The sequence below is a fragment of the Ovis canadensis genome, chromosome 22 (assembly GCF_042477335.2).
Source record: "Ovis canadensis isolate MfBH-ARS-UI-01 breed Bighorn chromosome 22, ARS-UI_OviCan_v2, whole genome shotgun sequence".
In the NCBI taxonomy this organism is placed as follows: Eukaryota; Metazoa; Chordata; class Mammalia; order Artiodactyla; family Bovidae; genus Ovis; species Ovis canadensis.
The window spans coordinates 34,480,073-34,507,429 of NC_091266.1; the positions used below are offsets into that span (position 1 = coordinate 34,480,073).

General features: G+C 47.5%; 1 protein-coding gene across 1 annotated transcript in view; it reads left to right on the plus strand.

Moving 5' to 3' along the window:
* The window catches only part of GOLGA7B (golgin A7 family member B), a 34,537-nt gene that overhangs the window by 3,148 nt on the left and 4,032 nt on the right, over window positions 1-27,357 (plus strand). Inside the window, exons 2-3 of the mRNA XM_069568285.1 lie at window positions 18,284-18,589; window positions 26,093-26,218. Coding sequence (XP_069424386.1) covers window positions 18,578-18,589; window positions 26,093-26,218 — 138 coding nt within the window. The 5' untranslated portion in view covers window positions 18,284-18,577. The remainder of the gene's footprint in view (window positions 1-18,283; window positions 18,590-26,092; window positions 26,219-27,357) is intronic.

Genomic DNA, 27,357 nt, shown 5'->3' on the forward strand with positions numbered 1-27,357 from the left:
CCTAGGATCACCCAATACAGTGTCTGCAACTTTTGAAGCTGAGGCCTACCTGGTTGCAGGGCGGATTGTCGGGGTTGTGGAGGCAAAGAAGCGTTGGCCCCTGGCCTTGAGCTCACATGTTGCCCGGGAGGCCAGCTGCAAGGCTGTTAGAACACCTGCGCTTCTGGGGAGGAGGATATAATGGCTGTGCTGCAGGTAATCAGGGAGGCAGTGCTGGAGTCGTCGCTCAGAGGAGGAGCTGGAATTTGTGCAGTTAGAAGTGGGAGAAGAGAGTGCTAGGCAGCTGGAAGAGCATGTGAAAGATGCTCAGAGGCCTGGAAGGGTGTCTGGAGCTGGGGAAACTGGGAACAACTCTGTGGGGTTGGAAATGAGGGCAGGTGAGAAGTGAAGGGTATGAGAGACAGGGTTGGACAGGCGAGCAGGGCCAGTCTGGGGAGGGCATATGTCTGACTTTCTGACTTTGGCTGAACCAGCCTCCTGAGATATAAAATGGGAAAATTAAGGCCTTTTCTTTGCACAGGGCTGTCATGAGATTTAAGCTGGATAAGGAAAATAAGGGCTTCCCTTGTGGCTCAGCTAGTAAAGAATCCGCCTGCAATATGGGAGACCTGCGTTCGATCCCTGGGTTGGGAAGATCCCCTGGAGAAGGGAAGGGCTACCCACTCCAGTATTCTGGCCTGGAGAATTCCATGGACCGTATAGTCCATGGGTTCACAAAGAGTCAGACACAATGAAAATAAAATGGTGGTACTGGGCCAGACACAGGTTCAATAAGCGGTGTTACTATTGTGGTGGTGGTTGTTGATGCTGCTGCTGGTAATAATAGTAACAGCTGGGTTTACTAGTTCCCCTTTGGTCTATTCTTAACACCACGGCAAGGGTAATTCTGTTAGAGTGTGGCAGATCTTGTCCCTCCTCTGCTCACAAGGCTCAGGGGCTCCCTCAGAGCCACAGTCCTTGTACTGATCTTCCAGCCCCTACATGATTTAACCTTCCCCTAACCTCTCCACACGTCCATCGCTCTCTCTGAACCACACTGGCCTCTTTGACATGCCTTGAACATGCCAGGTTATTCCTGTCCCAGGGCCTTTGCCCTTGCTGCTTCTTTTTCACTAGAATACTCCTCCTCAGACCCCCACAGGGCTCACTCTCTCGCCTCCTTTAGCTCCCTGCTCAAGTGTTACTTCCTTAGTGAGGCCTTTGGCTAAGCTGTCTGAAATCACAAACTGCCTCCCCTCACCCACGCTGGCATTCCTCATCCCCCTTCCCTCCTTTACATCCCTTCTCTGTATCTGTCACCTCCTAACATACTGTGAATTTGTATTGTTTATCACTCTCATTAGAATATATGGGCTTCCCTAGTGGCTTAGATGGTAAAGAATCTGCCTGCAATGCAGGAGACCTGGGTTCAATCCATGGGTTGGGAAGATCCCCTGGAGAAGGGAATGGCTACCCGCTTCAGTATTCTTGCCTGGAAAACCCCATGGACAGAGGGGCCTGGCAGGCTACAGCCCATGGGGTTGCAAAGAGCTGGACACAACTGAGTGACTAATAGCTTCACTTTTGCTTCACTTAGAAAATATGGCCCATGAGGGCAGGGCTTTTTGTCTGTTTTGTGCCCAGTGTCTAGCCTGGAAATGGTACTTGTTAATACATGTTATTTTTATATTATCATCTCTGGAGCATGGAGAGTGGGTTGGGGCAACCTTCCCCTGCTGGGTGTGGCCAGCCCCTGACTGGAACCTCCTCCAAGCTCACCTTGCTTCTTTCGAAAGATGTTTCCTCCAGGCCTTCCTATCTCTTCAACAGGAGCCACGGAACTGCAGGCTTCTAACTGACAGGCTCATCCTCTCTGCAGGCTTCCCTGCTTATTTTAAAACACAGCCCCCTACACTTGCTCTGGGGCTCCCTCTCTGCCAGGAAACTCAGTGAGCATGGGGGTGGGTAGATGGCTCATTTTAGAGGAATTTCCCTGGTTCCCCAAGCAGCCTAGTGCCTGGGAGCCCAGGAGCCTGTGTGGCCTGATTTAGATCCTGGGAGCAGGGCTCCAGCTGCAGCCCTCCCATTCAGCTGGAACCGCATTTGGAGGCGTCTGCGAACCTTCCGCCCTGGTGCATTCCCCCTTCTTCTAGACTACTGGGCTGAGTCCAAGCCTGGGAGGAAGGTACCATGGTCACTCCGTCACTCCACTGGGCTCGGCTCCTTTCCTTTAGGAGCCCCGGCTGGAGCCACCCCGCGCGTCTCTAAGACCCCTCGCCTTCCTACAGCCTATGTCCCATTTGCTCATGGCCTGTTGGCACAGCTGACATTTCCGTTTTATCATATTATCATGTCTCCTCTGAGACTTTGGGGAGATACGATGCTTTAATTCCCAGTGTGGCTAATGGAATCGCAGGCTGGCAGGGGCGGGATTCTGGAATAGGCTGGCTTTTAGTCTCTGAATTCCCACTAGGGGAGTGGAGACTCTGGAAAGAGGACAGATGGGTTGGAATCCGGACTGGTCATTAGCTGTGTCACCTTGGGCAAGTTGCTGGCCAATCAGGAAAATGGCTGCAGTAAAGGTTCTGCTTCCTTGTTGGGCAGCTGTGAGGACTGAGCCAGATGATGTACAGAAGGCCCTTGGCTCAGGCTAAATGTGGCCTCATGGGTGGCTGCTGTTGCTCCAGGATGCTGGCTCTGTGTTTCTCCTGCAGAGCGCTGAGCCTCCGGCAGTGCCCAGCCATCCTGGGCCTGTCCAAAGCCCTGTGGGAGCCAGCTGGTCTCCTGGAACCTGTCCTGGGCATGAGGCAAGGGCTTCCCCGAGGTGAGGGCTCCCCCAAATCCCCACCCCCAGGATCTGAATTCTATACAGCTATGGATCTGGATGCAGAACTGGGGTCATGAGGGTGGAGTGGAACACTTCTGCCTGGTCCTTCCAGCTTTCTTTCTGCCCGACCACAGGGCCCCTGAGGAGGTACCCCTGAGGGAATCCCTGCTCATGGTATTGGGAAGATTCTTCTGACAGTGACTTCAATTTCACAGAAATGTCTGGAGGATTCCAATTTCCTGCTGTGTTGTATGTAAAAAGACTCTAATGAGGGAGAAAAATCTAGACATATTTGAGCAGCTCTAAGACAGGAGAATTTACATATCTCAGGTGTCAGGCCTAGGCGAGCCCTTAGGGTCATGAGGCTTACCCTCCTCTTTTAAATGATGAAGAGCCTGAGGTCCTGAGAAGGACTCTGAACTGTCAGAAGTCAAGCAGCTGGTAAGACACGGAGCTGGGACTCAAAGCTGGGCTTCCTGACTCCTCATCCAATGCTCTCTCCACTGGACCCCCCCAGCCAGGACACTGGGGCTGGAATCCAGTCTCTGACCACAGAGCCTGCGCAAGTAACCAGGACTCCACACTGCCATCGGATGGCTTCTTCCCCTCTGACACCTGGCCCCAGCCTTCTATAATGAGGCTGTCATGCTTGCAGAGGCTCCTGGGCTTGGCTTAAGATGGGCTTAGGCTGTTCGGGTGGCACCCCACACCTTTCATTGAGAAAATACTGCCCAACTGCAGAGCTTTCACTGGGAGGAAAGGGTTCCTGCCACTGAGCCTAAAATCCCCAGGGATTTCTTTGATTCCATTTCACATAACCACACTCTCTCATGTCACCGGCATCCTTTCTTCTCCCTCCTAAGGCTTCACACTCTTAGAGTCTCACAGGCAGTGATCCTGTTCCACTTAGTTTGGCAAAGCCCAGAATGTGGGTCTTTTCATGTTATAATCAGTCGATTTCCTCTGTTCCTGCATTGTTTCAGATATTTCATCTCTGAACATCTTCCAATTTCGGCATATCTTTCCGGAATGGTGGATGCCAAGAACCCAAGGCCACAATTGGGAAAGATCTCATTAGAAACAGATAGAGGAAGGGAGGGTCCCCACTGGGCATAATTGTGCCCAGGCTGCCAGTAACCCGGCCATCTGGAAGGTCCTCCCTCCTCCTTCCTGGAAACTCAGGGCTGCCCAGGTACCAGTCTGAAGGCAGAGGGGATTCCCCAAATGCCCTCCTGGGCACAGAGGACAGACGGAGCCATGAATCTGTCTCCATGTCTTCTCTCCTGGGCTCCTTCCATCACCCTGGTCCAGCTTTTTATTCATTCAGTAGGCATTTATTAAGTCCCTGCCGCATACCAGGCCTAGGGCTAGGCACTGGGAATACTACGGTAAATAAGCACATCGTCCCTACCCTCGAGAGGCCCACCTTCTAGGGCTCGGGAGTGACAGTAAACAAAGCAATACAGATGTGAACAGGTGACATGCAAGGAGGCCAAGCACAGAGTCCAGGGGAGGAGAGAACGAGGGGCCATTTGGAGTGGGTGGCCTAGGAGGGCTTCTGAGCAGTGTCATTAAAGCTGAGACCCAAAGGTGGTAAGGACTCTCCTAGGGAAAGATGTGGGAAGGTGTTTCTGGGAGAGGGGACAGGAAGTGCAAAGCTCCACAAAGAAAGACTCAGCTGAGAGGAGGGATGGATGGATGGTCCGTGTAGTGTGAGCTAAGGTTGGAGGCGGCCCAGATCTGGAGGGGTTTGTTCGTTGTCTGGCTTTCTCACGGACTCCCTGTATGTCCTGAGCATGTAACTTAGCTTAGTTAAACCTCTGCTCCTCTTGGATGGGATGGAACTAGTAATTCCCCTGTACAAGCCTCTTGGAGGCCTCAATGAGATCCATGGAAAACCCCAGGGCCTAGCACAGGGCCGGCCCTCCACGTGGGGAGCAATTCTTATTCCTATTTTCACCCCTAGTTCCTCAAAGAAAAATATTTGAACCCCTTGGCTCTTTTCCCATCCAACCCCTGTCCTCAATCCCATCTCTTCTTAAATGTGGGGCTTTCCCCATTCCAGCTGACACTCAGACAGAACTCGTCAGACTTGAGTGGTAACAAACCCAGTTGTCTGAGCTCTGCGTGTTCTGAACGGTAACGTGGTGGGAAGGACTTCTGCCCTCGCTGTGGGCTGGCATGCATGCCTTCATTTCCTCCTGATTCTCTCTTCTTTCTCATCTTTAGATCGTTTTAATTAGTCAGCAGGCACAAAAAGAGTATTTCTGGAGTATGTATAAAGTATAAAGAAGAAGGGGCTTCCCAGGAGGTGTGAGGGGTAAAGAACTTGCCTGCCAATGCAGGAGACACAGAGATGTGGGTTCAATCCCTGGTTGGAGAAGATTCCCCCGGAGAAGGAAATGGCAACCCCCTCCAGTATTCTTGCCTGGAGAATCCCATGGACAGAGGAGCCTGGCCGGCTGCTGCGGTCCATAGGGTCGCAAAGGGTCAGGCACGACTGAGGTGAGTTAGCATGCACGCATAAAGAATAAGAGCACAGTGAATGCCACTTGATTTAAGAATAAGAATGCTGCCTTCCCATATGGAATCTGTGCACAGTTCCTTTCTTTTCCCTGGAGCTAACCCACCTTCTGGAATTTTGTGTATATATATTTTTTCTTTTCTTAATAGTTTTCAGCTTATGTTTGTATACCTAAGTAATGTTGTTTTCGTTTTTGCATGTTTTGAAACTTTATATAAATGGAACGACACTGTGTGTATTCTTCTCCCATGTGCCTTTTTAATTCCACACTATTTTTCTAAAATTCGTGCATGCTGTTACTACTAGAGGGCATCCCATTGTAGGACTAGATCGTGACTTGATTATTCATTTTCTGGCCTAAAGATAGTTGGGTTGTTTTCAGTTTTTTTTTTTAAATTTCATAACCAGGGCTGTTATAAATGCTCCTGTTCATAACTGAATACACACCCACAAGGTATACATCTAGGAGTGGGTTTGCCGGAATTATATGGGATCACGCTCAATTATTTTCCAATTAGATAGAACATAACATAGAAGTGTTCTTGTTACTGCACAGCTATTCTGCCTGTTTCATAACCGTCGTAATTTTCGCTCAGAGGGTAGAATCTCTCTGTGTTCCTTCTTCATTTTCTGGTGTCTTCACCAATGCGGCTATATTGGCTTTCCTCTGCAGAATCTGTTTCTATGCCCACCTATATTCTTCTTGCCTATAGCAGAGGACACGAGCTTTCTCCTCTCTCAATCCTGGTCCTTTTCTGTCTCCTTTATGATTCCACTCCTTCCGCCTTTCCTCTTATCTTCAGCATCCCTCTATTTATGATTTCCAGATTTTAAAAATTAGTAGTGTGGCAGACATGTTGGCCACAGACCCAGGTTCCTCACGGTTTTCTACCTCTTCTTCCAGCGTCCCTCCTCCTATAGAGTCTGAAAATGCCAGAAAGTTTCCTGGCTTCCCTTGCAGCTAGAAATGGCCAATGAGACAGAAGGGGACTTCTGGTAGGAGGCTTATGGGAAATATTTTTTGAACATTTACTTCTCTGGGAAAAGGAAGTAGGCTCTCTCTCTTCTTTCTTGGCATGGATGTTTATATATAAGAACATGATGTTTGGGGCTGAGGCAGCCATCTTGCAACTAGAAGGCAATAAGTCTGAGGATGAGAAACCAGCGTGCTTAGGTTGTTGTTGAGACAGGATGGATAAAGCCGGGGTTCTTAGGAACTTTGCTGGACCTCTGAGCTAATCCTGGTGCTCCCATACTCCAAACTTCTTGTTATGTTAATTTAATGTTTTTTTGATCAAATTATCTTAGTAAAATCATCTTTTTGCAGCTCAAGCATTCTGACTGATAGGGTTGTCTTTGTATGGGTTTCTTCTCTTGCTTTTTTTTTTTCTTTCTAGTTTGTTGACCAACTACTTTTGTGCTCCTTCAGCTTGCATTCTGAAGATTCAGGAATGTAATTCCTGACACTCCAGTTGCTCTTGAACTTCCTATAATACTTGACATTGTTCATCTATCCTCTGGAGAACTTTGCCTCCTTGGGCTTCTGTGATGCTTCAGAGTCTGGGGTCTCCATCTGCCTTCCTCTCTTTCTTTTTTCATTGGAGGTCCCACTGGGGTTCCTGCCTTCCTTCTCTTCCTCTTGCTCTGACTCCTCACCGTGAACTGCCCTTGCTGAACACCTGCTACATATCAGGAGCCAAACTTGGCTTTTTCCAGTGGCCATTTTATTTGCTGCTTAGTTACCATTGTTCCCACTTCACATATATGGGACCTAGGTTTTGAGAGGTTGATTAACTTGCCCAAGGCTATCCCGAGTATCTCAGCCGCTACAGAATCCACCTGCAATGCAGGAGACCCTGGTTCAATTCCTGGTTTGGGAAGATCCCCAGGAGAAAGGATAGGCTGCCCACTCCAGAATTTGGGGGCTCAGACAGTAAAGAATCCACCTACAATGCAGGAGACCTAGGTTTGATCCTTGGGTTGGGAAGATCTCCTGGAAGAGGGCATGGCAACCCACTCCAGCATTCTTGCCTGCAGATCCCCACGGACCGAGGAGCCTGGAGGGCCAAAATCCATGGGGTCGCAAAGAATCAGACATGACTGAGTGACTAAGCACAAGGCTATCGTTGTGCTTAGTTAGTAGATGACAGTTAGTAGATGACGTTATCTTCTACTTTAACTGTGCCATCTTGCCCAAGGCTAGACAGACAGTCCCTTTCTCATAGCTCTCTGTATTTCCTCTCCCAAGGTAAAGTGACCCATTCTTATGGCACCAACTATACTCTAATAGAGAGACCTCTTCCTTGGTGGCTCAGATGGTAAAGAATCTGCCTGCAATGCGGGAGACCCAGGTTTGATCCCTGGGTCGGGAAGATCCCCTGGAGAAGGGAATGGCAACCCACTCCAGTACTCTTGCCTGGAGAGTTCCATGGACCGAAGAGCCTGGTGGGCTACAGTCCGTGGGGTTGCACAGAGTTGACATAGTTGAGTGACTGTAGTCCTATAGGCTTGTCCTAAAAAATCACTGAAGCTTCTCCTATCCTTTACATCTGGCATGTATAGAGTTACCTAATCTGCCTTTGTGAATTTCCGACCATGGCGTATCCCAGCCACGGAGATGGACGGATGTCTTGCATCTTCTTTGTCTCCTCCTCCCTTCCTCATCTCAATGTATTCCGCCAGAAGCAGCAGCCAATAATGACTTCATTTAAAATGTTTCTTGAGTCTGTCCCTTTGCCCTTATTCCTGGGCAGTGACCCATGCCCGCCTGGTCTAGCACAATAGTTTCCTCCCTGCTCTTCCTGCTTCAGCCCCTCACTTCTCATCAGTCTCCAGGATGCTCCCAGATGACCTGTTCCGGTACATTGCTTTCCTTGTGTCCCTCACTGTTCTGGATCCCTCGTTGAACCCCCACTGCCTCGCTTTCCTGGCACTTCACTGTCTGGCTCCAGCCTTGTTTCTCTGCAGAGTAGTTCAAATCAGCCGGAGTGGTCTGCTCTTTCACATGTACCTTCCCCTTCCTTAACTTCCAGCAGCCCATTTGTCCAACCCTGCCTGACCTCCTCTTCTAAGTGTCAAATGCCACATCTTTCTGAAACCACCTCCGTCCCTTGGGCCAGGGTAAGACTTCAGTCACCAGACCCTGAGATCTCTCCCTCCCTCCTTTGAGATTTCCCAAAACACTCATTGAATGTGTCACCAGGGCACCTGACATTTGCTCCCTGTGTGCCTAAGCTGGGTTTCCCAAAATCAAGATGGTAAGTCCTTTGTGACTGGAACCATGCTTCTCCTTGCTGAGGCTCAAGGCTGGGGAACTGAATGGAGCCATGCCCTGTCTTGTAAATCAGTCCATCTCCTATGCAAACATTAATTGAGCATCTACTATGTTCTAGGTACTATTCTAAACACTAAGAGTGCATCTGAGAAGACAAATTCTTGTCCTCAAGGAACTTATGGTCTAATAAGAAAACAGATAAATACATTTTAGAAAGTATGAGTGTTTTGTAGGGCAAGATAAGGTGCTTATAACTCAATTTTTTATTATTGGGGGTTTTCCAGGTGGTGTAGTTGGTAAAGAATCCTAGAATCAACAAAAAAATCACATTTCAATAAATATAATCAGAACAAACAAAATGTAGGGGAAAAGAAAATAAATAAAACTATATTACCTAAGGAAGTAACTTTTAGATTGGGGCCTGAAGAGATTTATCCAGATGGAGAGGAGGGAAAGAGCATACCTGGCGGAGCCACGTATGAAGGCTCAGAAGTGACACAGAATGTGGGACATCTGAGGGACTTTTATTTGAAAGTAAAAGTCACACATGGCTCTGGTTGGCATGGAGAGTGCGAAGGAGACAGGTTAGGGGAAGGGCTGGGAGGGACAAGCAGGGCCACGTGGGTTGGACCCCAGAGGAAACAGGAGCTGGGATGTTGTGGCCTTGGTGAAGAGAGGGTGAGATTTGTTAGGGGAGGAAGCTATACATACAGGGCCATATGAGGGGGCGTGGATGGAGGACTAGATGACCAGCAGGCAGGGAGTGGTGAACTGGCTGGCAGAGCTTGGAAGACCATGGAAGCGTTCTGATCACTGGAACCTGCCCTGTGACCTAGCCAGTGTTCCGAAATTCCGAAAGCTCTGTAGAGTCTACCAGGCCAAGCATGGCACGATAAAAGCCACGAGAGGGGTGTGTATAAGGCTCTGTGTTGGAGCAAGGTGGTTCAAGAAAGGCTTCCTGGGTCTGATGGGCTTTGGGACGGGACTCCTAGGGCTGAGTGGGTTGGCTCAGGACAACATTCTCTCTTTCCTGCCAGTGTCCAGTGCTCAACCCGTGATCTAATGGCCTCTGACTCGGGCCCATGGTGGCTGTTATTTCTGGAGGAAGCACCCCTTCTGTAGCACGAGCACTCCTTGGGAGAACTGGGAGGGCAAAGACCACTTCCTTAACATTTATTTCCTACCCAGGCTCTACCAACCTCAGCAAATAGCTACTTTCTCTCCAAGGCAATTGGATCAACTTGTCCAATGAACACTATGGCTACATGTGTGGCCGATAAGTGGGTCTGAATTGAGGTCTTCGTCTACCGTAGCACCTCCCCCACTATCCAGAATAATTTTGTTATAATCTACAAAATAAATTTTCATTTATATTTATTCCTTCTCAAAGAAGAAAGCAGATGTCAAATGATTGGTTCTAACACTATCTCACAGAAACTCTGCTTCTTTCTCTTCCCCGTACAGAGGATTTTGTTTAATTAATTCAAATTTGTTGTCAGACATTATAACACACATTTGGGATACATCAGTGAAACAGGAGCCAGGGTAAAGACTCTGCCCAAGCTTACAATTTAGCAGACAAGACAAACAGAAGACATAATGAGTAAGTTACATTGTTTGCTAGCAAAAGTGATGAATGCTACAGAAAAAGAAGGAGAAGGGGAACCAAACAGAGAAGGTTTTTATTCTCACAAGTCAGTTTAACTCAGTGGGCAGGAGGCTAGATAGAATGAGAAGCAAGGGAGAGATGGAGCAGGGCTTCTGCATTTTTCCCCGTTTTTAAAAAATATGGATCAATTTTATTTTTTGTAGGTATTCTTTTTTTCTATTGAGGTATAGTTGATTTATAATCTTATACTGATTTCAGGTGTATAACAGTGATTCAAAAAATTTTAGATTATACCCCATTTAAAATTTTTATGAAATGTTGGCTAATTCCTTGTGCTGTACAATATACCCTTGCAGCTTATTATTTTTTTTTACAAGAAGGTATTTTTAAAAGTTGAGGTCTAGTTGATTAATAATATAGTTTCAGGTGAACAACATAGTGACTCAAAAGTTGTGTAGATTACATTCCACTTATATTTCTTATAAAATATGGACTATATTCCTTCCTTGTGCTGTACAACATATCCTTGCAGCTTTCTTATTTTATACATCGTAGTTTGTGTAGAAAAACTCTTAATCCTCTCTGTTTATTATGCCCTTACCCCTTTCCTCTCCCCATTGGTAACTACTGGTTTGTTCTCTATATCTGGAAGTTGATTTCTGTTTCGTTATATTCAGTCATTTATTTTAGTTTTTAGGTTCTGCCTATAGGTGATAACACGTAGTATTTGTCTTTCTCTGTCTGACTTATTTCACTAAGCATAGTACCCTCTTGGAGAAGGCAATGGCACCCCACTCCAGTGTTCTTGCCTGGAGAATCCCAGGGACGGGGGAGCCTGGTGGGCTGCCGTCTATGGAGTCACACAGAGTCGGACACGACTGAAGCGACTTAGCAGCAGCAGTACCCTCTAGTTCTAGCCATGGCAAAACTGCTTTCTTTTTTATGGCTGAGCAGTATTCCATTCCTTTGTGTATATAAGCCACCTCTTCTTCACCCATTCATCTGTTGATGGGCACTTAGGTTGTTTCCGTATCTTGGATCTTATAAATAATGCTGCTATGAACACTGGAGTGCATGTATACTTTCAAATTAATGTTTTGTTTTCTTCAGATGTATACCCAGGAGTGTGATTGCTGAATTATACAGTAGTTCCATTTTTAGTCTTTTGTAGAATCTCCATACAGCTTTACGTAGTGATTGCAGGACAGGGCTTCTGTTTTTCATGATAAACCTTTGTCCCTGGCTGGAATTTTAAACTAACTACTTGTGTATTACTTTGATAAAAATAAAAGTTAAATTCAAATAGTACTGTAATTATATTGGTATGTGAGGGTGGCAGGGTGAGTTAAGTTCTCTGTTGTCACAGCAGAAAACAGGAAAAAAGTTTCTAAAGTTAAGAAAACAAGAAATAGAACTACAGGCATATCATTTAGCAATATAAAGAAAACTTCTGAAAAATCAGAATTTAAAGCAGAAATAGCTAAAGAGTGAAAAGTTATTTCTTCCAGGGGAGAAATGACTTGAAGGTAGGAACGTGTAAGATACAGTAGGTGGGGGACTCTTGCCTTTTATTATACGCCTCTCTGTATGTTTGCATTTTTAAAATCATAGGCATGTGTTACTTTCACGATTAAAAAAAAAAAACCCCATATTCTACTGAGTCCTGGGAGGTCTGCAAAAGCTGGGGGCTTTTGTAGGGAGTGAGAGGGTGGGAAAGTAGGTAAGTTTTCCCCCCATTCATGCAAATCCACTTTCTTTGATTTGTTTTATGTCTCTGATTTTTATGTGAGGTTTCTTTTGAACAAAGGTTTCTGCCAGTGAAATTGGATTGAACTCCTTTTGGCTCTCATCATTAATGATGCTTTATAAGCACCCATTACCCTTTATGCCTGTGCTTATTTACTTCTTTAAAGAACTTCCACCACTTAGAAGCCTTGCAGTCTTCCCCCCAGTTGGCTATGGTTGGAAGCAATTGGTGAATTTGTTGCCAGTGTGGAGGTGAGGCCCTGCTCCTTTGATAATTGCTCCTGCAGAGGGCCTTTGGAACCATTCTCAGAACAGGGGTTCTTTGGGAATACTGCCGGGCTTCCAGCATGGTGGCTGTCATCATGACAGGAATGCAGCGTAGCTAAGAATCCCAGTATCGGCAGTTTCTCTTGGGGTAGCTGTGAATTCTTATGGAAACTTGCCTCCCACTCCACTTCCTGTAAAAGAAAAAGGAAGAGAGAAAAAGACAAAGCGAGAGAGACATGGAGACTATGAATGAAGAAACCTCCCATTTGCTTAGTCACCTCCTAGTGACTCCACTTCCAGACAAGTGTCACCGTCTGCCTGCTCCGTACTATTTTTAGAGTAGGCCCCTTTCATTCATGTTTCCAGGGCCTTTGCAATCATCCCTGATACTGCCTTGCAGCTGCTTTCCTGAGTTTGACGTTCCAAAGGTTCTGTGTTTCTAGGAACCTTTCATGCCTTCATGCCTTTTCACATGGTGCTCCTTCATCCACTGCCTGGGGATACGATAGTAACCCTTGAAGTTCAAGCCCAAATGTCATGTAGTTGGTAAAACTTTTTCTGGACCTCAGTTTCTAAAGAAACTGTCTCTGCCTTAATACTTATCATGGAGACCGGCCATCACTTGACTAGAGTTTGGTGTCCTTGGGGGGTTGAAAACATCCCATAGTCATCTTTCTGTCTGGTATACAGTGGGGTTTTTTTTTTTTTTTTTTTTAAGCATCTGTTCAGTGAATTAAATAAAGCATGCTGGCTATTCTTTTCTGTGCTTTAGGAAAACTTGCTTGGCCTGGAAGAAACATTACTGTGGGAGGATCTTTAGCAAGCATCTCCATAAATCTTTTCCTGTTGTCCTCTTGAAAGACCAGATTTGAAAGAGTAGGTGGCATCAAGAGATAGCCTCCTATACTTGGAGAGATTTTGACTGGGGAAGAAAATTGTTGCCACCAATTTACACATCAGAGAACAGAGGCCCAGAGAGATTGAGGCTTGCTGGTGATCATACAGTGAACAGCAGAAGCGGGAGGTTGAAACCCATGTCATCTGACTCCAGGGACAAGGTTTCCTACCACACACTTCCTTGTAGTCTCCACAGTGTGCTCTGAGATGACACCATTTAAGACTTTACAGACCACAATTTCCCCTCAAGCCTGCATGCTGAGAATCTCCACCCCGCTCCTGCTTTTCCTTCCTTTCCCTGAGATTAGGTAGCTCTTTCTGTGTCTCTTCTGCAAGTCTGCAGGACTTCGTCTCCCTCTCATCTCTTTCCAGGTAGCATGATTTCCAAATTTTTCCGCTGGTTTCTTTTTCTGGCTGTGGTCCTTTTGGGGGAGACTTTCCAATGCAGCCGAAGATTAGAGGATGATAACACTGAATTAGTTAGTGGATCTCCTTTGATGTTATTTTGTGGGCAAACTCATTAATTTATGACAAAAAACATCAAAGAGCTAGGCTTTTGCATAGGGGCTGGTTTGTCCCAAGGCAGCTGGGTAATAATGATCAGTCAGATTAAATCTCAGCATCTTCTCCTTCCTCCAGAGTTAAAGTCCAAGTGACTGGAGTGTGGGAACATCCTATTCTGTAGGATTCCATTGCAGCCTCGAGTCAGTACTGTAGGAAGCTCTCCTCACTCTGAAAGTGGATCTCTCTCCATAGCTTCCACTTTGATGCCTCTAAGCCTGAGGTCTGTCAAGACTGTGATAACAACCCTGGAGGCAATGTAGTAATAAAAGGCTGAGGCTGTTACTGTCTTTTTCTAGTCAGAGGAGCTGGGTATTAGAAGGGATCATTCATCCTTGCATAAATGAGTTCAAGGTTCTGTACAGAGTCCTAGTTTTGTAATTTCACTGGTAAGGAGAACTCTCCTTGGGCTCTACAGGAAAGTGCCAGCACTGTGCTTGGCACACAGCAAACTCTTCATACCCAGTGGTTGAATGTACTTGTTTAGAAATGTTGTGATGCACGCAGGTCTCAGCTAGTTGAAGAGGAATAAGGTGTAGAGCTCAGGTCTTAACTTGCACCACAAAACCTCCTAGTCTACTTATACTGGTGGCCCATACTGTGCTTCTTCCATTGTATTTGGGGAAATTGTCTGTGCTCCTTTCCAAAGCCACCCCCTCCATGTTTGCCCATTCTTTGCTGACCTCTTAAGGGCTAGCTTCTGCTATTAACCCTCTTTTTTCAGAGCCATCAGTGTTTCCTCTCTGGTAGATTATTCCTGTTGGCAAACCCCAGACTCTAATGTCTCCCATCTTAAAAGAACCTCCTTTGCTCCTTCCTCTCCCTCAAGCCACCCGGGTACTTGTCGCTCGACAGCAGAATGACCGAAAGAGTTGTCTGCACTCCCAGCATCTCTACTTCTTCTCCTCCATTCTGACCCTCGGACCCGTTTTAAACAGAATCTCATCTCCATGCTCCACTAAAACAGCCCTTGTCAAGATCACCAGCGACCTTCTTGCCGCCGGGTCCAGTGGTTATTTCTCAGCCTTCATGTTACTCTAATGTTATTCTATATGCGGACAGCACTCAGTGCAGCTGGTACGGCTCTGTTAGCAGGTTTCTCACAGCTCCAGGATTCCACTCTCTTCAGGTGTCCTTCTACTTCAGGGGCCACTCTTCTCAGAATCCTTTTGTCTTCCCAACCTGTAAGTAATAAAGTACCAGGACTGGTTCTTAATTTTTTTTTCTAGCTTTACCCATTCCCTAGATAATTACATCTAGACCCATGGTTTGAAATACCATTCACGTACTGATGACTCCTGAAGTTTTTATTTCCAACCCTCTACCTCTTCCGTGAATGCCAACTGCGTACTTTACTAAGATGTATAACATGCATATCAAACTTCAAACCTAAACCAAGGGGACTTCCCTGGTGGGTCCAGTGGTTAAGAGTCCACCTTGCAATGCAGGAGATGCGAGTTCAGTCCCTGGTCAGGGAACTGGGATCTGACATGCCACAGAGCATCTAAGCCAGTGTGCCACAACTAGAGAATCCATGCACCACACGAAAGGGCTCAGGTTATGCAATGAAGATCCCTCAAGCTGCACCTGAGACCTAATGCAGCCAAATTATAATTATTAAAAATACCCTGAATCAACTAAACACATCCAAACTCTGTATTCCCCATCCTTGCTCAGCCCTTAGTCTTCCTCCCTCAGTAAATAACAACTCCTTTGTTTCAGTGGCTGAGACTTCAAACCTTGGAATCATCTTTAACTTCTTACATGTTGCAACCTCAATCCATCCACAGGTCCTTTCAGAATTTCCTCCAAGTTATAAATATCTAGAGTCTGGCCAATTCTTACCACCTCTACTCTTACTCCCCTAATCTCAGCCACCACCATATCTTGACTGGATAACTCTAACAGCCTCCTAATTGGCCTCATTGCTTTTTCTTGCATCTCTGCCAACCCTAGCATCTAGAGCAATCTATTAAAAACTGCAATTAGATAATACCACGCCTCTACTCTAAATCTTTAAGGATTGCCATCCCACTTTCTGAATGGAATTCAAAATCCTCATGAGGGCCGACAAGTCATGTAAAACCTGGCTCCTGCTCCCTTTCTGGTTTCAGCTTCTGTCTCTCTTTCCTTTGCCCCCTCCAGTCTAGCTACACTGGTCTCCCTGCTATTTGAACATGCCAAGCCCATTCCCTGCCTCAGAGCCCTCATATTCTGTCCTCTAACCTTTGTCAATTTTCTCAGATAACTGCATGCTAAATTTTCTCACTTCCTTCAGGCCTCTGCCCAAAGTCACCTTAACAAAAAACTTGCTGTATTTTTTCTAAAATACCGTCTACCCTGATTTCTCTCTCATTACCATGCTTTACTTTTCTTCCTAATAGTGATTACAACTTGAGATATTTGATACTTTTTGCTAATCCATTATTGATCATTTCCCTATTAATATAAGTTTCAGTAAGAACAAAATCTTCATGCATTGAGTCATCCCTGTATCCTAATCTCCTAGAAAAATGCCTGGTATGTAGTAGATGTTCAACAAATATACATAGAATGCACTCATCCAGGTGTGTTATCTTCAAGTGAAGAGAGTGGTTTTCAGATGTGGTTGTCTAATTAATATGATCAAAACCAAGTGTAAGAAACTGGGAGAGGTACACATGGAGATCATCAGATGTGTGTTTGTTTATTACCAGAGACCACCGTGGGATTCACAGATATTTTCAGGTTGTCGTTCGATGCCAAATCATTTGCAAAGCTATAGGTGAAACGAAACATCTGCCTTTAATTTCTTTGGCATGTCCTTATCCTTGGGGACTCAGTGTGTTTATCTGTGAAACAGGCAATTGGAGATGTGGTTACTGTTTTGCTAATTCATAGGCTATAGGATGCTGGAAGGAGACAGTACAGCTAGGGGGATCAACCACATGAGCCCTGGAGCTCGACTGCCTGTGTTTGAATCTTGCCTCTGTTCCTCACAGGCCATGTGACCTCCAGTAACTTACTCAGTTTCCTCATTTGTAAAGTGGAAATAATAAAAGGCATTTATTTCAAAGAATAATTATGAGGATTATATAAGATAATACATGTAGAATATGGTCTGGTACATCATAAGCGCTCAACAAATGTTAGCTATTAAACATGAGATGTTCTGAGGGGTCATTGCTATTAATGTCTTTTAGGGGCAATAATCTATCCTAGAATATAAGATGATATGGAACTTTTTAAAGTGTGATAATAATATTGTGATTAGGTAGGAGAATGCCCTTATTTTTAGGAGATACATGCTGAAGTACTTAAGAATAAACCCTCACTTACTTTCTAATAATCTAGCCAACTATATCTCTATGTTTCTGTATCTATCAGGCAAATGTGACAAAATGCTAACAATTGGTGAAGCCAAGTGGATAGTACAGTTTACTGTACTAACCTTTCAAAGTTTCTGTATGTTTGAAAATTTTAAAATAAAAAAGAACCCTAGAAATAGTCTAGTGAAGTTCAATACTCAGTTTACAGAAAGAAGACCAGATGTGAAGTGTTTGTTTAAGGTCATACTGCCTGAGCCGGGACTCAGGTCTCCTGGCTAACTGTATCTGTTAACCCTCAGGCAACTGTGAGCTGCAGAGGAATATTCCAGGCTTTCTCTCAGAGACCAAGGCGGGTATATGGGTGTATAAAAGGGCACCTGTGTTGGTGCTTCCTTTTTGTTTATTATACAAATAGATAGGTCATCTGGTTGGAAGGTGTGATGTTGAAAAATGTGAAAGAGGCACCAGAGCCAGACCTGCTTAAAGAGTGGGCATACCAGTTTGGCATCATCTGCTTGTGATTTTTAAGTGGTGGTGATGGTGTGTGTGTGCAAACTCTGGGATTTCAGAGGAGAGAGGGAAGACTAAGTGTTGGGGTCAGAGCCAGGAAAAGCAGCAAGGAGAGACTGGCTTCAGTCTGGAGTTCCCTGAAAGAAGGGACCCCAGGGTATTTCTGGGGATGAAACAAGGGCACATATTTAAAGGAAGGAAACTATTATCTGTGGTCTGCAGCATCCTCCTCTAGCTGCCAGGTTTCATGGCTGTGAAAAGGACAGAGGGGATAGGAAGGTATGTACATGCAAGCCTCGAGAGGGGGCCACAGAGAAGAAACATAAGAGAGAAAAGAGAAGAACAAAAACGTAAGAGGCAGCCAGGGCCATGGTTGGGGAGGGGTTGGGCAGAGGGGTGTTGGAATGGTAAAGACAGCCGCACCTGGGGGCCCGCGAACGAGTCGAGGACCGTCAGCCTTAGCAAGCTGGAATGTCTTGTCCCAGAATGTTCCTACCTCTTTCCTCCGAGTCTGGAAGCCCTGGGAGGCCTCGGTAGTGAGCGCAGAGCTCCTGGCGCTCTTATTAGGGGGAAGGACAGGCAGGAGAGGCGGGGCCTCCGGGCCCGGCGGGAGCGGAGCCTCCGGCCGCGGGCGGGGCTCCTCTCCGGCGGGCGGGCGCCGGAGTCTGGGGGCCTCGGCTTCCCCCTCCCTATCTGCGGAGGCGCCTGGCCCCTCCTCCCCCTTCCCCGCCGCCCCCACGCCCGCCACCGCTGTCAAAGATAACCAGGCCGTTGCCTGCAGGAGCAGCGGCAACTAGCGATCGGGCCCTGAAGAGCCTCGGGTGCGGCCTCGCCTCTCCGGCCCGGCGCCCTAATCAGCACCGCGGACAGCACAGTGATCGTCTCCAGGACCTAGGCGCCCGCCGGCCCACCCGCCCAGAGGCACTCCGGTCCGCGACGTCCGCATCAGCACCGCGGACAGCGCCCGGGCCCCGGTCTTGTCGCTGTCAGCCCACCTGCTCCCGGAGTCAGCCTAGCCAACATCCCTCCTCGACCGGCCCCGCAGCGGGCTCGGAGCAGCCAGCGCCCCCGGAACATGGCCACTGAGGTAGGGGGCGAGCACCGGCCCGCATTCAATGCCTGACTGCTGTGGGAAGAGATCGCTTCTAGGGGCGGGAAAGGGTGGAATGGGGTTGGATGAGGGGGCTGGGGTAGGATGGGATGGGGTGGTTTTCCGATCAGGTCCGGAGGGAGGGCGCAGGGGGGAGGTGGAGTGGCAGGGTGGAAGAAAGGGGCTCCTCACTGGAGCTTATTTGACCCCTGGCGTGTCAATCTTCCTCATCTGAGTCCCGAAGCTGTCTGCACCACTTGTTGGCATTAGTGCCAGGGTTGCTCTGGGGCTTCAGCTGGGATTTCCCCTTCTCACGGACTGCAAGTCCTGAAACCACTTCCCTAGAGGGTTGGAGACCAGCCTGAGCCTGTTTTAGGGAGGGAAGGCGGCTGGCTGCTGTTGCTATGCGATGCAGCCATCTAGCTTCTGATCCCAAAAGTCTGGCAGAGAGATGACAGACCTACCTTCACATCCGCATTTCCTCCACGGAGGCGGGGCGTGGGGGACAGGAGGGGACAAAGAATCCTCAGGTCAAAACCCCAAATAGTTGGTTTTAATGACCTGCCTGCACCAGTTCAATTTTGCGTATGAGCCTTTTTCACTTCTTCACCTTTTGAGTTCCCTGTACCAGAAGATCGCGTTTCTCTTGTGTGTGGTGGGAGGAGCTGCCTTCTTCAGGGTGTGCCTATAGGTGTGTCACCTTCAAGGGGCTTGAAAGCTGAACCAAGGACCTATTGACTGAGGGCAGGATCTGTGTCTAGTGCTTAAGAGATTAGGAATTACCTTCTCTACCCCCTCATTTTGCAAGGGACATGGGGCTCTTTATATTCCCACTTTATAAGCGGTAGAACTAATACATCACGAAGAGGATCTATTTAATAGTCACAGCATGTCAGCACCAGAGCTGGAAGTTTCTTCTTTGAATTTGGGAGTGGAACCCAGGACACCAGATCTCCCCTGTTCTGATGTTGACTTTTTTTGGTGGTGTTTCCTCATTTCCAGCCCAGCTGGAACACAAGCCCAGGGGACAGCAAAGGCTTTTGAATGATGCTAGGCAGTGCCTCTGGGCATCCTGCTGATCAGTGTGACATCAGAGCCAAGTGTTGCTGTTGTTATTCTTCTGTTGTTGCCACCATGGAATGAGATGCAGTTGACATCACTCAGCTTTCTGACAAGGCACAGGGTTAAGTAGGAGAGCTCGTCACCTAGGACCCAGTGAGGGGCAAGTCCTGAGCAGACTCATGAAGCTTGGTTTCTAGGGTGGAGGTATGCAGAGTGCTCAGAGAGTGCCAAAGATACTGAGAAGAGGCGGGGGGAGAGCAAAGGAAAGATGCCAAGGAGCTGGTCACCTTCCAGACAAGGCTGCCAGACTGCAGTAGAGAGGCTGCTGCTGTTGGGCAGGAAGGGGAAAGTTCAGCCACTCAGGCACAGCTGGGCCAGCAGTGTGGGCATAGAAGGTGTCCGCATCTATGATGAGATCTGACAGATTCCAAGAGGCCTGTTTGTCCCAGCAAACCTCCCTCTCCATTCTGCTATGGTTCACAGATTCCAACCAGCAGGCTTACATCTCTCGGTGGAGGCAGTGTTTCCAGGTGGCTGCTGTTACCCTGGGAGAGGCTCTGCTCATAACGCTTCTGTGAACATAGCATTTTCTTGTGTACAGAGTGCTATCACATGCATGATCTCCTTTGAGCTTTAAAGCAACGCTGTGAAGTGGGCGAGGGTGGTGTCATTATCCCCAATTAACAGATGAGACAATTGAGGCTCAGAAGCTTGCCTAATCCCTGTGAAGGAGCCAAGGAAAGCATCATTATCCCATTTTACAGATGATGCAACTGGAGTGCTGAGACTTATCCAAGAAAATATGGCTTAAAGTGGCAGAGCCAGGAGAACTTGAGGCTTCTGCCTCCATGGCCAGCAATTTTTTTTTTTTTTTTTGCATCCAGTGTGTTCAGTTAGTCAGCTGTGTTGCCCAATAGACAGAAGAGGACCAGGGGTCTTTTGATAGTGAAGGATGCAAAGGAGTTCAGGAAGGGCTGGAGTGTGGGGACTCAGGTACTCTGAATGGCCTGGCGGGTTCAGCTTGAGGGCAGAGGGAAGGAGGCATGCCCAGAAGGGGGAGAGGCTGAGGACAAACATTGCCCATTTCCCGGTTGGTCCTTGGCTATACTCTGATGATGGCACTGAGGGAGGAAGCCTTAGTTCTGCCAAGGCACAGGACGTCCACATTATCTGGGCTGCAGAGTGAGTCATTTTCCCCAGGCTGTTTTTACTGTTAGGATTGAGTTAAGATTACCAGGAAAAACCTGTTGGGGGAAAGAAAACCTCATGTCAAGCTCCTAGGGCCATTCCCTTAGGATTCTGAATGGGAAGTCCTCAGCCCCAGTGGAAGATGTTTTGAGAAGAGAAGGGGGAGGGAGGGAGAAGGAGGTAGGGAGAGAGGGATGGAGAGGGAAGAAGAAACAGAAGGAGAGAACTGAGAAAGACTGGATATCCTTGGACCCCTGGATGTAAGGCATGGAGACTGGATCGTTTCTACTCCCTAATTTCTGTTTAGGAGTGGGCATTAGGGGAGAGGTGTGTGTGAGAACCCCAGAGGAGGGTAAAGCCTCCTGAGCTGTACACTGACCTATTTAGAAAGCTGCAATGAGCCCATTTCCTCCGTGACAAACCTCTGTGAATGTGTGTCATGGGATCAGGGCCTGCCCTGGAAACCAGTCCAAATGGCCAAGGACAACTGGGAAATGCCTGGCTGGGAGGAACTTCTCCAAGTGGTGAAGTTTGGCCTCTAAGAGGTTTTAAAATGCACCCAAGTAGCACTAGGGGCTTCCCTGGTGGCTCAGTGGTAAAGAATCCACCTGCCAGCGGAGGGGACATGAGTTTGATCCCTGGGTCGGGAAGACCCCCTGAAGAAGGAAATGGCAACCCACTCCAGTATACTTTCTTGGGAAATCCCTATGAACAGAGGAGTCTGGTGGGCTACAGTCCATGGGGTTGCTAAGAATCCAACACAATTTAGAGATTAACCAATAACAACAAAGTAGCATTATCCAAGAGGGGCATTGAAGGTTTGATCTCTGAGGTATGGAATTAACAAGCAGCAGACAATGGGGTTGCACAGAGTCAGACATGACTGACGTGACTTAGCAGCAGCAGCAGACAACGGGCTGGGGCTCTGGTGCAGTCTGAGAAGGAAGGAGGCCCTGTGCCCAGGTTTCCATCCTGAGGCCCAACATGCTGCCTGTGATTCACCATCCTCACTCCTCCTCCACACCCCAGCCAGAGAGCATGGTGTTGGCTCATCATCTGAGTCTTCTGATTCTTGAGTTGAGTCTCAGATGTGTCCTTGGGAATTAGCTGGTTTTTAATGAGGATGGAGATGTGGGCCAGCTGGGGCCTCCGCCTGGGAGTGCACACCTGCCCTGCAGTGTTCGCTCCTTTGCTCCTTGGAGTCCTCCACGTTGACTCTGTCAGGTGCACAGACCCTAGATATGAGGCCAGGGGTACCCACTCCCCTGGCAACCTCCTCTTCCTGACACACTACAGTTTGAAAATTGGTGCCTGCAGATCTTTCTGCTGATTTTCTTTCTTCTTCGTGCAATGCCTCTTGGTCCTGTCTTTACTCAGGTGCTAGCAGCTGGGGGATGGTGATAAGAGAGAGGGGAGAGTTCAGGAAGGGGAAAGGCACATTTAGGAAACCCCAGGAGTGCTGCCCAGGGGTGGAGAGCATCGTGGATCTGTGGATCTTGACTGAAAACTCCTGTCAGCTTTTTGAAAGCTAAGTAGCTGGCAAGTGGCTTGGGCTCTGGTTCTAGCTCTTGTCCAAAGGGCCCCACCCTGGGATTTTAGTTCAGAGGTCCTAAGCTGGCAGCTTTAGGAATGAATCTAGTTTACAGATGTGCCTTATTTGGTCTGCTCAGTGCTTATAAATTAAAAAAAATTCATTGGAAACATTAAAAAAATCTAGATATCTGATATTAAGGAAATCTGAATTTATGGCTTCTCTTAAAAAATCAGAATTGTGGCAACCTGGGCACATGTACTCACATGGCAACAATGAGCTGCTTTCTTGAGACAGCACATGAGTTCTCTAATTAGTCACAGTCCCCAATACTTTGGCTACCTGATGTGAAGAGCCGACTCATTAGAAAACCCTGATGCTAGGAAAAATTGAAAGCAGGAGGAGAAGGGGATGACAGAGGACCAGATGTTTGGATGGCATCACTGACTCAATGGACATGAGTTTGAGCAAGCTCCAGGAGATGGTGAAGGACAGGGAAGCCTGGCGTGCTGCAGTCCATGGGGTCGCAGAGTTGGACACGACTGAGCAACTGAACAACAACTACCTGACTCACTTACATGCTTAGTCCCTGAAAACATTTGCATTCCTAATCCCTGATAAGGCCTTTAGAATGTCAGAGCTGGCAAGGGCTTTAGTGATGATGTAGTTCCAGCTTCTCAGTTTCAAGTTGAAGAAACAGAAGCCCAGAGAAGGGAAGACTTCCCCAGAATCCTGTGGCCAGGACTGGCAGGCCAGTTTCCTGCTCCTTGGCCAGTGGGTTATCTACCCACTAGGGCTTTATGGCACTTCACAATCAAGCCACCATGGATGGAGAGGGAGGAGACTCTGCCTTACCCTAGATCCAACTCGTCACTAACTGCAGATGGCTTTATGATATGTGTGCTCTGAGTAGATCTGGGGAACTAGGGCTCTGGCGTATAAAGTGTGTCTGATACCACCTTCTAGTAACTCCTCAAGACCCCCACAAGCACTCTCCAGGTAGGGAAGAAGATCCCTAGTCACCCAGAGCCAGGATAGTATTCTCAGGCTCAGGATACTGTTGGGTTTGGAAAGGGTACTGACCCTTTCCGCTCTGGCTACTTGTGGATAAATGCCAAAAAGAAACGGGAATGTATTATGCCAGGTAGTGCCCTAAAATCTCAAATGCGGTAATAAAATAGAGCTTTGTTTCTTGCTCAGGCCTGTGTTCCTGATCAGTCGGAGGCTCTCCTCCAAGCAGTGATTCAGGGACCCAGGTTCCCTTCAGCCTGTGGTTCCGCTATCTTCAACACATGGCTCCCTTGGTTTCTGTGGACAGGGCAAGATCACAGAGGAGGGGTGGTCTTTACATGACGTTCATCATTCCCACTCACATTCTATTCAGTCATATGGCCACACTTAACTGAAAAGGAGGCTGAGAACTAATCTAGCTGTGTGCCTAAGGGGAAGGTGTCAACAGCTCCTTGTCTAGAGTCAATAGCCCACCAGTCACTAGAGACATACAACCCTCATGGTAGCACATGGTGCGTTTGGGCATAGACAAAGGGGGATATTGGAAGGGAGGAAGCCGAGCCCATTTCAGAATGACTGAAGCACTGTTCTTTCCCTTTCTATTCTCACCATAATTTTTCCTAACTTAGACCCACTTTAGTTTTCCCCTGAACAGTTGCAAAGATAGTCATCCCTCCAACTGGCCCCCTGCCCCAGTCCTGCCCGCTTCAGTGCACCACTCACGAAGCTGCCAGAATGACCCTTCTGGGTCCAGGGGACTCCATCTTCAAGGCTGACAGGCTCATGTAGTTGGTTTAGAAGGGTGGGGGAAGGTCACAGGCCCTCCTTTTCTTTTGAAAACACAACCATGTGAAACCTTACCTAAACAGAGCAGATGCACTGATGAACTTATTTATGTTACCAAAGCATTCTTTATTTTTCAAAGTTATCATAGGATCCTGCTAAAAGTCAAGGGACTCTCAATTAAAACCTCGATTAGGGGAATCAAGGATGATTAAGACTATAGGAGCACTTGTACATTATTTCATCTGATCACAATACTGTGGGATCACACTCTTAAACAGAGCAAAACTCACGTGGATTTGGGAAAATCTCATTTGCAGTCTCTGCTTTTGCACCATCCCAGGCCCTGGATCGGCTCCTACTACCATACTGACAACCTTTTTCTTGTAACTTATTCTTCCCCAGTTCTTAAGCAAGTGTAAGTTGTAAGTATTTTCTATCAGAAATCATCCCCTCCAGTAGAAACTTGTCAAGCCCTTTGCGATCTACCCCTTGCCTCCTCTATACTCTCTTCATCTACTGCTTTTATCTGACCTGCAAACCAGTCCATTCTTGCTGAAATCTGCCTCCAGTCATTGCAGCAGAACTTGTTCTCCGCTGCCTCTCTCACTTTGCACAGGCTTCCCCTCTGGGTTGCCTTTTCTCTCCCCACCGCCCCCCTCCCCGGCCAACCCACTACTACTGGTAGTTCCTGTACGACTCCGCACAGACCTCAGGAAGCCTTTTCTGAGCAAGCCTTTCTGGGTAAGATGCTACTTCTCTGTAGCATTTATCACAGTCTGATTCATTATATATTTACTTGTCTTCCTCCCTGGAGCTCACGACTGTCTTTTGCTCAGCATCCCCAGAGCCTGGCAATAGTAGGGACTCAATAAATGAAAGCCGAGTGACTGAATGGATTCACCTTAATTACACAGGATGAACTGGCTGTGTTCAGTCTGCCTCTGGGGCTTGGGCTCCACGTAGTTCTAATGTCTGACATATTTCACCCAGTGGGTTGCTTGTCTCAAATGTGGGTGATGGAGGCTAGAAGTGCAAGAAAGAGGCTCTGTTCTTCTGTGGAACTGAGCCCTCTCCCCCCAGACTCTACAGTCTGCGTCAATGTCAAGTCCTCAGGTGTGGACAAGGGACCAAAGTCCCTCCACTCCTTCCTGCCCGGGCAGGAGACTTCTTCAGTTTCGGAAGATCTGCTCCTAGATCGTCCACAGATTTATCTGGGGAGTTTTGGTGTCTGTGGGCCCCCTTCATTCCTGTGATGAGAAGTGCTGGACATGGAAACGATCTGTGGTGTTTCTGACCTGGGTCATAACTTGGCCTGAACCCCAATCTCCCTCTGAGCTCATGGGTACATCCTGTCTTCCTCTGCCCCACGTGCTCCGCTTCCCCAGTAAAGTGCTGTCAGCCCCACTTGAGGCATCAGTCTGCTTCAGTGCTGGGGTCTCCAAGCCAAGGCCTGACAAGCTGTGAATGTTTGAAACTTGCTGAATGAATGAAAGAGTGAAAGGCCCTACCATGGGCATGCATGCGTGTGTGTGTGTGTGTGTGAGTGTGTGCGTGTGTGAGTGTGTGTGTGTATGAAGGAGAGAGACCAAGAGAGAGGAGGATCTGGGCGAGCCACCAGGAAATGTTTTCCTTTCATTACAGTTTGTTCCTGGCTCTGTTGGTAGTTCCAGAACCTCTCATTTTGGCTTCAGGCTTTTTCAGGATATTTCTGGGATAGCTGGAGGCATCCTCTGGGGTAATCTTGACAGGCCTGCTTCCCATGGCCTTCCTTGAACAATTGTAGGGTGGACAACTTGTCCTGGTTTCCTGAAAACTTTCCTGATTTTAGCTATGAAAGGCCCACACCCTAATAAACCACTCAGCCTTGGACAAACCTAGAAGGAAGATCACCTTGAGTTCATGTCTCCTGATCAATTCCCAAGGTCCACAATCTGCAGGAGCTCCGGCGAAGTGCCTCACTGGCCACCAAGGTCTTTATCCAGAGAGACTACAGCGATGGGACCATCTGCCAGTTCCAGACCAAGTTCCCCCCAGAGTTGGACAGTCGGGTAAGGATGTCTTTGCCTAAACTTGGGACACAGACCATGATGGAACTGAGGGGCTTATTAGAATATTTATCTTTTTCTAGGATAAAAATAGTATAGGAAACAACTTGCTCAGCTACTTCGTGCGGAAGAACTAAAGCATTTTGCCTCACTGTCACCTCCTAGAAAGTTAGAGCTGAAAAAAAAAATTCAGAGATTTTCTAGTTCAGTGGTTCTCAAATTTCAGAGAATTACCTAGGGAGCTTGTCAAACAAACACGAATTCCTGAGTCTTATTGGATAATATCAGGTGTCATCAGAGGTGCTGACTCAGCTGCAGGATTAGGTGCAGGAATCTCTTTTTAGAAGTGCTTCTCAACTCCAGCTGTGCATTAGAAATTCCTGGGGAGCTTAAAAGAATCCTGATGCTCAGACCACACCCAAGATCAATCAAATCAGAGTGTCTGGGGCTGGGGCCCAGGCATCAGCATTGCTTTAATTTTCCGCAGATGGTTCCAATGTACAGCTGGGCTGAAGATCTTAATTTTTAACGAGAAAGCCCCAGGGGATATGGCGTCGGGTGATTATGGATCCCACTTTGAGAATCTCTGATCTCCTAGTGCGGTGCTGATCATGATTGGCTGCCCATTAGAACCACCTGGGAGCTTTTGAAAAAAATTGCAGGTGTCAGCTTGGGTAAACTAGGACAGTGGTGGTCTTTGCTGCTCTGACCCACCCTTCCCCTTCCCAGACTGTTTGAATCAGAATCTCTTGGAGGCAAGACCTGGGTGTGCCTACGTTTTAAAATCTTCTCAAGAGATTTTAGTGTGCACCAGAATTGAGAACCTCTAAGCCCTTGAACCAAAACTGTGGCCTGTTCACAGGCAACATTCTGTCTCTTGGAAACAGCATCTCAGGCTCCACCCTGGATCTACTGACTCATAATCTGCATTTTAAGATCCCGAAGTTATACATGCATTAAAGTTGGAGAAGCATTGCTCTAGTTCATCCTCTCCTTTAAGAGAGAAAGCTCAGGGCCAGGAAGAGGAAGTGATGTACCAAACTGAGTGGCAGAAGAGCCTTGACGTCTGACTCTGCTTTTTCACAGGACTTTTGTTTCCTTATGGACACAGTTGCATCCATAGTGGATATAGATAGAACTGG